Below are 16,861 nucleotides of genomic sequence, written 5' to 3' on the forward strand. Positions count from 1 at the left end.
ATGAACAATGCAGACCCTGTCCCTGACTGTGCCAGTGGGTTGTGCCAGTAGGTTATGCCAGGGCAAATAAGAAGCAAGCTGTGCCTGAACAGAAAAACCCAGAGGGTGGCCGGGACTTGATCGGCCAAGGGTTGGGTCACTGCCGAGGAGCGGAGAGGTAAACGGTGAGACCGGTAGCCGAGCGTTGAGCCTGAGTGAGGTGTGAATTCACCAGGGAGGAACCGAGGCTTTACAACAAGAGAAGAGGAGCGCAGCTAGAGACCAAACTGGCCCACCATTTTCTCTGGGCTTTCGTATCCCTTTTTACCTATTTGTACAGCAGCTGTACTCTATATTTAGATCGGTAGATAAGCTTAGTGGTGGGCATTTAGTCTTTTTAGTGAGCTGACTAGTGAGGCCGTTTTCACCATCTGATTTATTTGTATCCCATATGCCTCTTCATTTACAATTTGTTTACCAGAAATTCCCCAGAAATGATGAAAAGGTTGCCTCTAATGTAAACTTCCAAAGGAAGGCTAACTTTATTTCATGTCATGCTATAAGGTTGCAGGAGACAGGCGCAGAGATTCTATAGTTTGTGTATCCAGGTGCATAGAACATAGAACATATCCAGAATATAGAACTGCAACGACCAGCACAGCACAGGTCGTGACCAGCCGTTACATTTCAGCTTGTGAAACGCACCTTCAAATCGGCTGAATTCTTACCTTGCCTAATTATTTATCTTTTCTTCAGGGCACATCCCAACTTAAGTCTTGAATTTATTTGCAATAAATTATTTAATGAATACAAGTCAATCGTTGTAAAATAAAACAAGAAAAGAATACACCGATGCAAAGCAAAAATAATTTATCTTGAAGCGATATTAAAGTTTTGGTTTAAATATAGATAACACCTAGGACAAGGAATGACACCCTCTTCTTTGCTTACACATTGCTATCTGATCCATACCAAACAGGATATCACATGATACAGTGGTTTAATAAAGATATTCATACATAGTTCCAACATTTCCTGACAGATACTGCCTAAATGCAGTAAATGTACTCTTTCGCAGTACTTAAAGTTTCCTTTGAATACAATGTGTGTTCCTGGAAGCAGACACTAATGCTTCCAGGAATCATCTAGCTCTTCGGTTGTGCCACAAGTGACACTCTACTTCTGTATGTAGTCAAGTGATCTAACCTGTTAGTTTACCAAGTTTATTGAAAAGTTCTCAAATTTAACACAAAACCATGAATAGGGAACTTTAAAGGGAATCATTCTGTAATATTTGGTTTGTATTTAGAATCTTGGTCAGGGGCTGTTATTGTTTAATACCAGAGCAGAGATTACTTCTATATTGATGCAATTCATGACTGTTTATTCTGTCTCTATTGTTGAAAAAATAACCACAACGCTGCTTAGCAGTTTCCTGTGCTATAACGCACTGTATTGTAGGACTACAAGATAAAAGTATATTGACCAACTCTAATTGCCAGTAAATTTGAGTCGAATTCTATAGTGATTATAGATATACCCCTGTTGAGAGCTTTTCCAAGAGAATCTTGGAAATACTGAGCACGGTTAGACTGCAATATGCACAGTATGTGTGTTTAAATATTGCGCGTGTGTACATATCTTGTGCATGTACATATTGTGTGTGTGCTTTGGAAGTAAAACAGACCCACCCCTTCTCAGCCTCCCCTTTAGCCTTATAGAGCACAGTGCTGCTACTGACTCACTCCACAGGACCTTCACAGAGAACAGAGCAGCAGTCTGTGTCTCATCCCGGCTCTCTTCACACCACACCTAGCATCCACTTGCGCTTCTGCCGCCCGTACGATCAGAGGAGCCATGGTCAACCACAAGGAGTTTGACAAGGCAGGCAGGGAAGCCGGCCTGCAGATCTGGAGGATAGAGAAGATGGAGCTGGTCCCGGTGCCTGATAACCTGCGTGGAAACTTTTACGTCGGGGACGCCTACGTGGTCCTCCACACGGTCAAACAGAGAGACTGCTGCTTCTATGACCTGCACTACTGGCTGGGTACGTTGGACAGGTTTGGTGCGTGTGTTCGTCTGGGTCCCTCAGGCTGTGCCATTGTCTCATGCTGGATGATTTCCTTACCGTTGAAGGGTTATCGATGTTTGGAGATCAATGTGAAAACTTAAGGGAGTGTTTAGTAATTTTTTTTTTTTAGTTTAAATATGTTGATAGTCATATACTGGTAGCTACAGGCTGAACTACCTGACAAAGTACTTTCCTAAAATTTGTATTGACATTCATTAAAACACTGGATATAATAGGACAACTTAGTATCAGAAGATATTTACAGTGTTAGAAAAACCTTCACCATGTTGTAGACTGAGGTGAAAATCTGAGGTGACATGTGTGTATATAGGATGTCAGGTTCATCTTGTATTTAAGGAGGTCTGATTAGACAACATATTCAGATCTGGAATACTAACTGAATGTTAAGTAATGGGTTTTAGAAATGTCTACAGTAAGCACCACCAAGCCTAATTGTATAACACTTCAGCTCTTTGTGTCTGGTGTGTGATTGGCACTACTTTACAAAATGTGTTAGCTACATGTGCAACATGGTTGAAAAACCACTGACAGTTCAACAGCTATATGAGGTTTGAGGCCCATTGCCTGTAAGTGCACGGGGGGAGGAAAATCAGCTCGTGCATTTTGCAATCATAAATAGTTAAAACTGTTTTATTGCCTCAACTAAAACATAAGTGACTATCTGGCAAAGGCTTAAAAGCGGTAAAAGCTGGTAAAAGTGTACTGTGCCGTGATACAACTTGGACAACTGTAAGATAATTGTCATCAGTGGTACTACACATGAGTCACTGTCATCCTCTGAGGGCACAATCGTGATTCCCTTTCCTACCAGGACGATGGCCAGTCTGATGGTGATTCAGCCTTCTCATTTAACTAAGCCAGAGCTCTGGCCAGCGGTGTCAGAGGATTCACCGTATCCTCACCGTAAAAGAGCTGGCAGTTTCAAGTCCACTGACAGACAGCTGTGCAGCTGTTATGGTGAAATTATGAAAGCGTGCTAGCAAAACAAAAAAAGGCCGCTGATCTGTATCACCACTTCCTTTGAGGTATCGTCACATCTCACTTTCTTCCCAGGACTTCACATCTGGAAATGTAATTTTGCTCTATGAGAGATGTGCCTTATTTTACACAGTAATTTGCATTACAATTACATGACGTGTGCCGAGAGACTAGCTAAGAGATTTGAAGGCCTGAAACGCGGGATGTTCATCTGTTGCAACTTGATCAGATCCTTATCACTTTTTCAAAATGCATGTCACCCCTCTCCACTAACTCCATTGGGCTTCCTGTTAACTCTTGCATCCACTACAAAAACGTAGTCCTAGCCTACAGAGCAGGTCAGTTAAGACAACCCAATGGTGGCACCAGCTCCCCTGGAAGCTTGGACAGCAGAGTCCCTGTCCATTTTAAGAAATATGAAATACCTCCACAGTAAAATCCCTCAAAAGTAACCACTGCCACTGTCCATTCCTGTCACAAATCTTACAATAAGAATACTTAATTTATATTAATTATTCTTCATACTTCCGTTCACTTTTTAGAACAACCATATAGTAAATATCGTCTTAAGGAAGCTAGGAGCTGGAGAGTGAGATTTCTGCACATGTATTCCACTAAACAATCAGCTTGGGTATTCCACTAAACATTTCTGAAAATATACGGTCATCTAAAAGCCTTCTGAGATGCAATGCTGTCCCAGCCGTCCTCCATTATCCAACCATTATAATCATGAATCATTATCTTAACACACTAATGGACCTGTGTTGGATTTCCTTCACATTAGGCATGCAGTGCTGAGCATTAACATTTTCCTCGGTTATGCCATTGAGTCACCCATTATAGTTTAAAGTATGGAAGAACGTGCTATAGACTGGTAGCTAACTATGTTAGTCACATCAAAAAGCAGATATGTTTTTGGACAAGAGCAGAGGTGTTGAATATAGGCCTGCAGGCTGATCATAATCAGGGAGGTGTGTGTTGTTTGGTATGTTATTTTAGGGATGTAAAAAGACTTGATATACTTCTGTTGACTAGAAACTATATAAAATTCTGTAGAAAGGATAATGGACCTACATTCATGCAGTGAATGTGCCTAGCTTGTTAACAATCACCAAAATGAATGCTAGAAAATCAGAAATTATCCACAAACGCAAAAACGATAGGTGAAGGACGTCCACATTTGAGAGTATCTGAAAGCCCCTCTGCAGGTAACACGTTTTGCCCAAGTTACATGTAACCTGTCACCTGGAAGCTTGAGAAAAATGGGAGACTCGGGGGTAGCAGAGCTAACAATGACGATGCTCTGCGTGTAGTCATTTCTATTGTTTATGAAATTATTTGAGATTATTAAGACAAATGGTATAAACAAATTTAAACTACAAGTAATTTGTTATTACTGTTTGTCATATTTCTGTTATTATTAATTGTGAGTAAATCACAGTGATCACATCAACCAGATCAGTTTTCCTCATATTTTCAATGTGCTAAGGTTTTTCCATCTCCACTTAAACTGTTTCTCATTTCACAATTCAATTATTATTCACTGTATTTTAGAGTAACTAGAGTAATATTTCAAAGGGTTTCCCGGAAAAATGAGCAATTTAAGCAGCACTCACAATCTTTCTTCAGGTAAGGAGTGCAGCCAGGATGAGAGTGCCGCGGCGGCCATCTTTACTGTTCAGCTGGATGACTTCCTGGGAGGGAAGCCTGTTCAGTACAGAGAACTGCAGGGATTTGAGTCAACCGCCTTCACGGGATACTTCAAAGGAGGGATCACATACAAAGTACCATACACTTCTGCCTTTAAATTCAATTCTGCCAGGTTCCAATGTGGCTACTGTACACGTTCCGTGATTTTATTTCACTAACACTTGGGCTGTGCTTTATATGTGACTAGGTGCTATCCATTCCATGTGACTCCACGTATTACATGGGAGGTCTGGTGTTGGATAAACACTTGTTGTAGCGTTTTGTTTGGCGTCAGTCACGGGAGCCACACTGACTCATGGGATGGAAAATGAAGTACAGGGAGAAACTGTTTGATTTTCCACACTTTCTTTTTCTTGTCCCCACACTTTTAACTAGAATGAACTGACTCTCTTGTCTTGTTCAACCTTACAGGGTAACCCACACTCAAGAAACTTTAACTTTCACATTTTTGTTTTAGGAGTTCCGTCATCTGGTCTTGCCCAATGTGTTTTACCGTTAACCGCTTCTCTGGAACTCCTGAACGTTTCACAATTGTGTTGTGGCCCTGAACTAATTAATCTGATTGATGAAACAAGGGCTTGATAGTAAATTGGCATATTGAAACAGATGTGGTAGTTCAGAAATTATTCAAATACAGTGAGAACCACTGTGTCCTGGTTCTGTATATGACATATACTGGACCTCCACCTTAGGTTTAATCTGAAACAAACAAATTCTGTTTTGAGAGGAATTTTCTAATCTTGTCTGGGTACACTGTTCTATTCTATCATGTTCTGTTCTAGGCCGGAGGTGTTGCCTCTGGATTTCAACACGTGGTCACGAATGACCTGTCGGCTCAAAGACTCTTCCATATCAAAGGTCGCCGTGTGGTCAGGGCAATTGAGGTCACCCTTAGCTGGTCCAGCTTTAACAGAGGGGACTGCTTCATTGTGGACCTGGGAGCGGTATGTTTTGAATGGTTGATCGATTGATTTGTGTGCTTGCGAATGAATGTGAAAATGTATGCATTCGCTACTGTGAGTCTCTCTGGTTGAAAGTATTTGATCTGAACTCATCAATAGATTGATTCATGGATGGGTGGATTGTACGCTAGCATTAGGGTACAATGTGCTACGAAAACATATAATATATTGCAAACTAAAGAAAAATGTATGATATGTTGCAAATGGTTATATTTAACTGTAACAGCGCTCAAAACTGACCCTAGCAACTGGCCTGTCTGTACCGCAACATATCTTATGAGTTTGTCTGTCAAAGATTCACGCAAAATAAATAATATCCCTTAGACCAGCCTGATGAATGAAATATCTTATATAGTAGTAACATTGCTATAGTGGTAACACTGCTAAGACCAAGATGTCCAAACGTTTGGTGCACTCAGTCGCCCTGAAACAACAGAAATGTTTGGCTGTTAAGTCATGTTCCTGACTTAACAGTTTCAATGCTTCAAGACATCAGTATACTAACAAACTTTAAATTCAGTTGAAAGACAAATATTGTTCACTTGGCTTTAGTTGACCTTAAAAACCCTTTAAGCCAACAGTGTGTATTTTGACATAAGGTGAGCTTATGATAATTAATATTTACCAGGTTTCCTAATGTTTACCAAACTAAACCCAATAGATATACTGTTCTCCCTCCCCCAGAATTGGGACATATCGCTACACAACACAGAGCTCCTGGTTTTGCACCCACACTCCTTTCCCACAGGTTGTGTTAGCTAGCCCCAAAGCGATAGCATTTATCCAGCTGGTCCTTCATAAAGTTTGCAAAGTACCCTCTTTCCAACCGAATTCTATGTTTTATCTGCCTCTAGGTTATCTATCAATGGTGTGGCTCGGACTGTAACAAGTTTGAGAGACTCAAGGCAGCACAGGTGGCTGCCGGTATCCGTGACAACGAGAGGAATGGCAGAGCAAAGCTGGTAGTTGTGGAGGAGGGGAGTGAGCCACTTGAATTCATCGAGGTGACATGCTAATTGAACTGTATTTCTACAACCATAACCATTTCCCCTTGGAGGGTGGTTTCTAAATCCCAGACGGGGGAAACATTTCTGAAAGATAGGCCCAATTTTTTTTAAAGCAACAGAAGATCAAATAAGAACAACTATGGATATAACATATTTTTAGACATACGATTCCAAACCAATGCACGGGGACTGTATCTCAATTATGTGAGCGATTAGTTTGGATGTCTCCATTAACAGCTGCACATTTAACTGTCAACAGGTTCTCGGCAACAAGCCACAATTACCAGAAGGAGATGACAAGGATGATATGACAGCAGATATCTCCAACAGGAAAATGGCCAAACTCTACATGGTATGTTCCAAAGTCTACACACTATTACACACACACACACACACATTCAAACAAGTGTTTTTCTTCCACCTAGGTGTCTGACGCATCCGGAGAAATGCAGGTTACACTGGTATCTGAGGAAAACCCGTTCTGCCAGAGCCACTTACTGTCAGATGAGTGCTTCATCTTGGACCACGGGAAGAGCAAGATGATCTTCGTCTGGAAAGGTGAGTGTTTCAAAGGCTTACCTTAACAAGCACTAGAAACTAACCTCCTCGTCTTTCTTTTCTTTTGCGTGAACCATCCCTTCTCACCCACAAAAGGTCGCAACGCAAACCCGGACGAAAGGAAGACTGCCATGAAGACAGCTGAGGGGTTCATCAAGCAGATGGGCTACCCAGCTAACACACAGGTACATGGTCTTTATCATCCATTACATCTAGTCAGTCCCTCCCCTATCAACTGATCTCAAGTCAGTCCCTCCCCTATCAACTGATCTCAAGTCAGTCCCTCCTCTATCAACCGATCTGAAGTCAATCTCTCCCCTATAATCTGATCTGCAGTCAGTCCCTCCCCTATCAACAGATCTGAAGTCAGTCCCTCCCTATCAACAGATCGGAAATCAGTCCCTCCCTATAATCAGATTGGAAATCAGTCACTTCCCTATAAACAGATCTGAAGTCAGTCCCTCCCTATCAACAGATCTGAAGTCAGTCCCTCCCTATAATCAGATTGGAAATCAGTCACTTCCCTATCAACAGATCTGAAGTCAGTCCCTCCTGTATCAACAGATCTGAAGTCAGTCCCTCCCTTCTCAACTGATATATGACATTCATTCAAACAACTACACTTTTCTGTCTCCAGATCCAGGTCCTCCCAGAAGATGGAGAGACTCCCATCTTCAAACAGTTTTTCCAGGGTTGGAAGGATAAGAACCAAAGTGAGGGGTTCGGGAAGGTCTTTGTGACCGAGAGGATTGCCAAAATACGCCAGATTGAGTTTGATGCCTCTAAGCTCCATGAGTCCCAGAGCATGGCTGCCCAGTACAACATGGTGGACGACGGCACAGGGGACACACAGGTAACAGACCAGGTGTTATGGACACAAGACAGTGTTATCCCACTCAGCTAAAGACCAAGTCATAGATTGGGGAGCTTACACAAGCCTTAAGATCTCAGGTTAGGTTACTCATCACACAAGTTTTGCAAAGAGTCACTATTTAAGTATGTACACATACAAATTAGTCAGGGGTGTATATTCTTCTGACAATCCGGTTAAAATAGATTTTAAACAAACATAATTACGGTCATTTGTTTGTTTCATATTCAAGATCTTCAGAGTTGAGAGCAATGGTCGTGTCCCGGTTGACCCGAACACGTACGGACAGTTCTATGGAGGAGACTGTTATATCATCCTGTATACATATGAAAGAGGCCAGATCATCTACACCTGGTGAGTCCACAAGTCCTGTCCCCATGTGTATTCAGATGGATGGGAGGGAGGGTGGCTGGGTGGGAGACTTGGTGGGTGGGTGGGTGTGTGGGTTGGTGCATGCGTAGGATGGGTGGATGGATTGGATGGATGGTTAGATAGGAAGGGGTGGGTCAGTCGGTAGATGGGCGGGTGGTCTTTGAATTTGAAGGTGAAACCTTGGAGCATTGGAAGTGGTTTGTGATGATTCCATTGATTGACAGGCAGGGGGCTAGCAGCACGATAGATGAGCTGACCGCCTCTGCCTTCCTCACGGTGGATTTGGACCGCTCACTCGGAGGGAACGCTGTTCAGGTACCACCCAGATTAGCAGGAGAATCTCTGTGTTGTACAATATCCATTCATTTCCAGTGGGTCGGTTTAATCCCAGTGCCCTCCAAATGACACCCACACACTAAGGCTGGAGCAGCGAGCTAGTCCTCACGATTAACCTGAAGAAACTGGACACATGGTTTTGGAATCCTTGCGTGTCACTGATATTATTGTATTAAGGTGTGATACTAGAGGAAGTTAATATCTCCAGCCTATTAAAACCCCTAATTTTACTGTGAAATGAAGGTTTACTAACCTTTCCTACTGGCATTGATGGAATGTCTTCTCTATGTGTGGGATTGGTATCTCATATAGTTGTTTAACAATGCACAGCCAAATGCTAGAACAGTGTTCTATGCTAGGGTATCCAAACACACATGCCTACGTTATGCTGACCCCTAGTGGTTGTCTACAGTAAACTCCTATCCATTGCTCTTACACCAAACCATGTTATGTGTTTCGTACCCTCTGCCGTTTTTGCAGGTGAGGGTTTCCCAAGGAAAGGAGCCTGCCCATCTGCTCAGCCTGTTCAAAGCAAAGCCCCTCATTGTGTATAAAAGCGGTACCTCGCGTCTGGGAGGCCAGGCGTCTGAACCCCCTACACGTCTGTTTCAGGTCCGCCGTAACCTGGACACCATCACCCGCATTGCGGAGGTAGGGAGGGGCAGGGTCGCAGCCACACTCTCTTCCAGTACAATTATATATTTTTTAATCTCCGGTCCAAGTGGCATCGCTTGGATTGGGTAGACTGAAATAGATGTTGAAATGTACCATATTCCCTGTGTGTGTGTGTGTGTGTGTGTGTGTGTTGCGGCAGGTCGATGCGGAGGCCGGCAGTCTGAACTCCAATGATGCCTACCTGCTGAAGGTGCCCTCAGGGCAGGGCTACCTGTGGGTGGGTAAGGGTGCCAGTGAAGAAGAGGAGAAGGGGGCCCAGTATCTGAGTGAGGTGCTGAGCCTTCAGACACAACCCATTCTAGAGGGACAGGAACCAGGTATTAACATATGATACAAATCACACCCAAGGAAATTATAGCAGTTCGCGCAGTTCCATAATAATACAAATGTGCTGTAGTACTCAGTAGAGACACCAGGGGGCACACTCAGACAAGCAAGTGACAAGGCATATAGATTGAAATATTTGAGGTTGTTAGTCAGTGAAGTATATTCTGAGGTTTCACGATGCACAGAAACTTGATTATATTTGGGGGTTCTTTTTGCAGATGACTTCTGGTCAGCATTAGGGGGAAGGAAGGACTACCAGACATCCAAGAGACTGGAGAGTAAGAGTCTTACTCAACAACCTCGCCTGTTCGCCTGCTCCAATAAGACTGGCAGGTTCATAGTGAGTGTCATACATGCAAACACACACACGCATTGGCGCGCAAATACACATAAACACGCGCATGCACACACACAGTTAGATGAGATCGGCTACAATCCTGTGTGCAGATTGAGGAGGTTCCCGGAGAGTTCACTCAGGAGGACTTGGCAGAGGATGATGTGATGCTGTTGGATGTCTGGGATCAGGTATGGTCATTTCTACACACCCTTAGATTCACACTTTTCCACTCTGTTGTATATTAAAGTACAATTCATGTTAATGTTTTGTGATAGGTGTTTATCTGGATCGGCAAAGATGCCAACGAAGTTGAGAGGACTGAATCTGTAAAATCAGGTAAGTCATTTCCCCGTGTGTACTGTATTTGTGTGTCTTTCTTTGGTTTGATTTACTGATTGACAGCTTCAATCCTTTCCCCTTCCTAACAGCCAAGGCGTACATTGATTCAGACCCAGGTGGTCGGGATAAAAGGACCTCTGTTGTGATAGTGAAGCAGGGCCACGAGCCCCCTACCTTTACAGGATGGTTCCTGGGGTGGGACGCAGCCCGCTGGAACTCAGATGCCTTGGCCAAGACCGTGAAAACCTTGCAGCTTTAACTTCAGTGAATGCCGACAATTAAAGCACTGTTTGAATACAGCACAGACAGTTGAAACGTTTTAGGCATTCACTATTTTGGTTATGGGTAGCTGTGGGCTAACCTGTGAAAGGGGCTTGAGTTTGATTTGAATCGATTGCGCCATGTTGTTGTAATGGTTTTGTCTTTACAGAGAGGTGTATGGAAATGTGACATGTTAATTTGAATGTAGATCTCTACTTTTGGACTACTGGTATGTTTGTTTTTAGTAAAATTGCTCGTTTTGGTGAATCAAAGTTTTAATGCTATTAAACGCTCTTACAGACAACGCCCAAGATTGCTTAAAGTTATTTACATGGACCCACAATATGAAAGAAAATACGAGAACATTTACAGTTTACTAGTTTTTACATTTGCTCTTAACTGACATCTATTTACTTCATTTCTACAAAGAACCGCAAGATAGATGGGGACACAAACATTGGTCTAATAAACATTTATTAGCTCCAGTTTTAGGCCAATTTTTCGAAATTAAAATGTAAAACCTTGCTGTTCGTAGCCCAGCTGAAAAGAATGATTGTCCCTTTTGATCACAACGTGGGATATACAGTTTCCAATCAGGAACGTCACTATCACTATTCACTAATACTATTTGGCCTATCGTATAGCCTACTCTTTTTTTATCAGGCTCAACAACTGTAAATTTCCCGCTGTCCCAATGCGTAGTCCGAGGAGCACTCCATTTCTCGAAAGTAAAATTGGGCAAAATCCAGAATATCACCAAGGCTATGCGTTTCAGTTTAGAAATCTTCACAGATTATTAGGTTATGTCTCTGGCTTATATTACATCATAATAATGTATTTCCTTGAAATTCGACGATTCTCGGTGCGTCGCAGACATTTTACACGTATTCTATAATAGATAACGCGCCGTGTTTCAATGTGAGCGGTTGCAATGAACTTCAGAGTTCATTGCACAGATACAGGTGGCGCGTGGAGGTGTGTCGCCCGGTGAGGAGGGGGCTGGCGAAAGGCACCCCTCTCCACCAATCGGACAGGGGTAAAACGAGGCGCTCTGGGAAGTCTACCAACCATAACTCGTGCTAGAAGGCTTATGGGTTGAACCCGTGATGTGGGGTGGGAATGGAGAGGGAGTGAACGCACTTTTATCATTCAGTGGTGGTGTGGACGTTACTATCGTGTGAGCGAGTGAGGAGGTTGGAATGAACGTATTGCAGCTGCGATCGAAGCTTTAATGTTTTCGAAAGTCTACAGGGCTACATCAGAGAGGTAGGTGTGCAGTTTATACAATAGGTTTTTAAAAAGCTATTTGTTTTGCCAAAGAGATTACGCACAATACATTATGCTGAAATAATTTGTCTATACCCAACCTATCGTCGCCAGATTTTCATGACGGCTTGCATTGAATGTCTGCCTAGTCCGCCAGTTATTGAGTGCAAGGTAATTGAGTAGCAAATTAGCGACTACTAATATATCAAAGCATTAGATTATAATATATATTTAAAAAAAATTATAGAGCACTTGTTGGCATAACACCTGTCTACCTGTCAAGACATTTGTCTTGGCATTAGTGGTAGTAGATATCTGTTGCCGAGCTAGGGCTTTTTGATCAGTGTAGCGTAGATAGATTATTGTCACATTTTACGATTTGTCAGGAAACAAGCAGAATAATGCCGTTCCACCCTCAATGCTTTAACGGCAATGATAGTCAACCTGAAGACAGTTAAAATCTGATTTTGGCTTGGACCGCGCAGGCGTCCTTGTCATTCAGTATCGATAGCCTACTCCCTTTGAATAGGAATTAGCGTATGAAATCCCCACAGCTCCGAGTTTTCCTTTATAGCGGATATACATGTGGACTACAAAAAAAAACGATGGTTTACCCCTCTTTCATCTACTATGCCCGAAATAATGCCAACTGCCAAGCCTGTTTAATGACCTAAAAGCCGTTAGAATTGAGCGCGAGAGAGGACGAGACAGAGAGAATATTCATTTACGAAAAAGGGAGAGAGCGTAGGCCCCTAGGCTATATTCATTTACAGTGGGTAGCCCCTCCAACTGTAAAGCAGTAGATAGCTGTGAGCGTTGGTTGCCGAGTGCTTACATTGCATCCTCTCAATATTCCAGGTGAATGCTGAGGCCCATCCCCCTGGGAAGGGAACGAGCAAAGAAGCCTTGTGAATATTTGTTGAAACAGTAGCTGCACCACGGTCTGAGTCCCCCTCAAAACCCTCTGGATCCCCCTTGAATGTGAATAACAAGATGGGGAATGGATTATCAGATCAGGTCTTTCCTAGCCTTCCTCCCTTCCAAGCCCTCCATATTGTCATCCTGGGTCTGGACTGCGCGGGGAAGACGACCGTCCTGTACCGCCTTCGCTTCAACGAGTTCGTCAACACTGTCCCCACGAAGGGGTTCAACACGGAGAAGATCAAAGTGTCCCTCAGCGCCGGTGGAAAGACCAGGCGGAAGGCGGCATTCCACTTCTGGGACGTGGGTGGTCAAGAGAAGCTCCGCCCCCTCTGGCGCTCGTACACTAGGTGTGCCGACGGCATTGTGTTTGTGGTGGATTCCGTAGACACAGAGCGCCTGGAGGAGGCCAAGACCGAACTCCATAAGATCACGAGGTTAGCGGAGAACCAGGGCGTGCCAGTTCTGGTGGTGGCCAACAAGCAGGACCTGAGGAACTCTCTCCCACTTAACGAGATGGAGAGTTCGCTGGCGCTGGGGGAGCTGGGTAATGGAACGCCATGGTACCTGCAGCCCGCCTGCGCCATTATAGGGGAGGGGCTACAGGAAGGCCTCGAGAAGCTCTACGCCATGATCATCAAGCGGAGGAAGACGCAGAAAGCTCAACAGAAGAAGAAGAAGAGATGATGTGATTGGTGGCACGCGCACAACCGACGGCGTTCGAGTGGGTGGAGCTACACGAGAAGGCGACGACGTGAAATAACATTGGCGGTGGATGGGGACCCACCTGTCATGGTGTTTCCACTGTTCACTCAGTGTCTCCTCATCAAGACACTGACCAAGTGAGCGATGGACCTTCCCGTGACTGGCCACCTGTTGACTGAGTTGTAGCAGTCACATGACTGTGTTTGTTCAGGTAACTATGGGGGCGTTTGTTCCCCAGGCCTCACTGGATATGATGGAATACATTTTTTTCCCCCGCTTGCGATGGACTTTGGCTGGTGACAGCGCCGCAACACAGGGCAGTGGACTCTAATGTGTTTGGGAAGGACGTATTGTGCCATATTGCACTGCACATAGACGTTTTCAGACAGGGTCAAATTGACACTTGATTGTTGTCATGTAACCAATGTGTCAAGCCTTTTGTTCAATCAGTTCCTTGATGATGAAAAAGAGTGAACATGTTAATTGCATATGAGCATTTTAAAATTGGCCAAACAATGTATGTCTTGCAAATATGTTTGGAAATGTCTGTCGTGCATTTCAAAATCCATACAAAAATACATTATATGGCCAATTGTTCACATATTTCACCTAAAAGGTATAAAAAAATATATATATATATTTGAAATGTTATTTTTTTCCTTTATGCGTGAACACAATTAAATGATGACAATGAGATCACATGTTGAAAACCACTATCACGTTGGTGCCATGGACACTCCTTTTAGTGTGACCTTTGAATTTACAATCAAAATCAGTATTTTGTCTCCATGTTGCTGAATGGAGGTCGAGAGCATTCGGAATAAGCTTGCTAATGAAGATTCAATAAGAGAACCATAGACAGGCGGTTGTTTATTAACATCAGTGTGAGGACGGCAGTGTATCATCAGTGATAAATCTTCATGATCTGCACTAGTTAGGCTATTAAATGTCTCCACTCTTTGGCCTGGGTGAGGTCGAGGTGGGCTGTACTTCCTGTGTTGGGCGGTGGGGGATTGTGTCTTGTGTAATTCTGTTGATTGGCAGGCACAGTTGGCTCAGCGTACTCTGAACATTCCCTCGTGGCCTGGCTAGTTGTCTGGTCTTGACCCTGAATCCCAAAAGTGTCAGACAGGCCTGGGACCTACTGTACTTTGGTTCTGAACCTGGTCTCCAAGGAGTCACTGATTGGACAGGTTCTCTGACGCCCAGGATCATTCTATTCAAATTCCCATTAACCAGAACTGTTTTTGCACGGCATGAACTTACAGAAGTATAAATACAAATAATAGATTATTTTGGACCCTATATAATTCCACATTTGGGATCTCCATTAAATCTTTCAGTAATGCCACACACAGGCAATGTGATTCAGCAGGAATAAAGGATCCTAAAATATTCTTTATATTTAGAAATATTTAGGGATATATGAGGACAGCACTGCAGAGATCTGCTCTGAGGAACTTCATATTCTGGTTATCACCTCACATATTTTGACATTGTAATGTTTGAAGAGCTGGCTGACAGGAGTAGGACATGAACAATCCTGGGTGTCGGAGGAGAACTTGTCAAGTCAATGCCTCCTTTGCCAAGAGTCTGAGGCAACTGTGCCTGTGCCCTTTGGGTTCGTTCCAGAGTGTAGATCAAGCATGGGATTGTTGCTGATACATTCATTCTTCTTGGGTCCTTGCCGTTTCTAGAATCGTTGGCCCATGTTGACGCGGTTCCTTTGACATTCAGCTTCTCCAGGCCACACAATGATCGTCTGGCCTGGGCAGAGTTTGGGTACCTGGAGCTTCCATGTTCTGTAGAGACAGTCAAGTAAATGCACTTTATTGGTCCGTTTTCTGACCTTAGAACTTGCATCGTCTGATTTTTGTATGAAATTCACAACGATACTAAAATAGGTGAAGTATTGCTTCGAAGGAAGCGTTTGTTTTATATTTTGTTATGCTGTTACCACATTGGAATGGCAGTTCTGTTACACTGTTTTGCTGCGAGAGGGAGGGGTGCTCATATTCATGTCTGTCTGTATCTATTAGTTCACCTTGAATAAAACACAATAACTTTATATCGCATTCAGTACTTTGGTTTTTTCTCTGATCCATTTTACTTTAAATAATTTCTCCTGGATAGCATTACACATTGGGAAACGGTGTTGTGAACATTATGGGGACGAACGGGAAGTTAGGCTGCTATCAGTAGTGGAAGGACATTTGTACACATCGCATAGGATGTTGGGGAGGACACAAGTGTGAATCACTGATACTTGTTGATGAAGGGTTTGCCCTCCTGGTCAGTCATGTACTGTTATTACAGAGTGTACTACACCCCTCACCCACCTACCACACCCTACTACACCCCTCACCCATCTACCACACCCTACTACACCCCTCACCCATCTACCACACCCTACTACACCCCTCACCCACCTACCACACTGTACTACACCCCTCACCCACCTACCACACGGTACTACACCCCTCACCCACCTACCACACGGTACTACACCCCTCACCCACCTACCACACTGTACTACACCCCTCACCCGCCTACCACACTGTACTACACCCCTCACCCACCTACCACACTGTACTACACCCCTCACCCGCCTACCACACTGTACTACACCCCTCACCCGCCTACCAAACTGTACTACACCCCTCACCCGCCTACCACACTGTACTACACCCCTCACCCACCTACCACACTGTACTACACCCCTCACCCGCCTACCACACTGTACTACACCCCTCACCCGCCTACCACACTGTACTACAACCCTCACCCACCTACCACACTGTACTACACCCCTCACCCACCTACCACACTGTACTACACCCCTCACCCGCCTACCACACCCTACTACACCCCTCACCCGCCTACCACACTGTACTACACCCCTCACCCACCTACCACACCATACTACATCCCTCACCCGCCTACCACACCCTACTACATCCCTCACCCTCCTACCACACTGTACTACACCCCTCACCCACCTACCACACCATACTACATCCCTCACCTGCCTACCACACCCTACTACATCCCTCACCCTCCTACCACACTGTACTACACCCCTCACCCTCCTACCACACTGTACTACACCCCTAATAAAGAGGTTTTGAAGTAAACTCATAAGTATTCCAGAAACAGAGGGTGAAC

The 16,861-nt window shown here is 44.0% G+C and overlaps 2 protein-coding genes across 3 annotated transcripts; both read left to right on the top strand.

Annotated features, from left to right (window-relative positions):
- Nucleotides 1-1,724: 1,724 nt before the first annotated feature.
- scin (scinderin) lies at nucleotides 1,725-11,108 on the top strand. Of its 2 annotated transcripts, none has more exons than XM_010873189.3 (16): nucleotides 1,725-2,026; nucleotides 4,679-4,833; nucleotides 5,542-5,703; nucleotides 6,576-6,725; nucleotides 6,988-7,080; nucleotides 7,154-7,286; nucleotides 7,383-7,471; nucleotides 7,924-8,139; nucleotides 8,390-8,511; nucleotides 8,754-8,844; nucleotides 9,346-9,516; nucleotides 9,680-9,857; nucleotides 10,086-10,207; nucleotides 10,315-10,392; nucleotides 10,480-10,540; nucleotides 10,633-11,108. In XM_010873189.3, the coding sequence occupies exons 1-16, from the start codon at nucleotides 1,837-1,839 to the stop codon at nucleotides 10,800-10,802; spliced, it is 2,181 nt and encodes a 726-aa protein (XP_010871491.2). In that variant the 5' UTR covers nucleotides 1,725-1,836; the 3' UTR covers nucleotides 10,803-11,108. The 2 variants fall into 2 exon arrangements, with proteins under 2 accessions (XP_010871491.2, XP_019905582.2); XM_020050023.2 differs by having other exon boundaries at nucleotides 6,576-6,698.
- An 809-nt stretch (nucleotides 11,109-11,917) lies between these two features.
- arl4ab (ADP-ribosylation factor-like 4ab) lies at nucleotides 11,918-15,764 on the top strand. The gene is made up of 2 exons (XM_010873190.4): nucleotides 11,918-12,070; nucleotides 12,929-15,764. The coding sequence occupies exon 2, from the start codon at nucleotides 13,064-13,066 to the stop codon at nucleotides 13,676-13,678; it is 615 nt and encodes a 204-aa protein (XP_010871492.1). The 5' UTR covers nucleotides 11,918-12,070; nucleotides 12,929-13,063; the 3' UTR covers nucleotides 13,679-15,764.
- Nucleotides 15,765-16,861: the final 1,097 nt, after the last annotated feature.

Source organism: Esox lucius, chromosome 10 (assembly GCF_011004845.1).
Source record: "Esox lucius isolate fEsoLuc1 chromosome 10, fEsoLuc1.pri, whole genome shotgun sequence".
In the NCBI taxonomy this organism is placed as follows: Eukaryota; Metazoa; Chordata; class Actinopteri; order Esociformes; family Esocidae; genus Esox; species Esox lucius.

Excerpts from the sequence above, each read along its gene's own strand:
- arl4ab (XM_010873190.4), top strand. The coding sequence starts at position 13,064 with ATGGGGAATGGATTATCAGATCAGGTCTTTCCTAGCCTTCCTCCCTTC.
- scin (XM_010873189.3), top strand. The coding sequence starts at position 1,837 with ATGGTCAACCACAAGGAGTTTGACAAGGCAGGCAGGGAAGCCGGCCTG. Across the intron at positions 8,140-8,389 it reads ACGGCACAGGGGACACACAG|ATCTTCAGAGTTGAGAGCAA; the intron begins GTAACAGACCAG and ends TTCATATTCAAG. Across the intron at positions 10,541-10,632 it reads GACTGAATCTGTAAAATCAG|CCAAGGCGTACATTGATTCA; the intron begins GTAAGTCATTTC and ends CCTTCCTAACAG.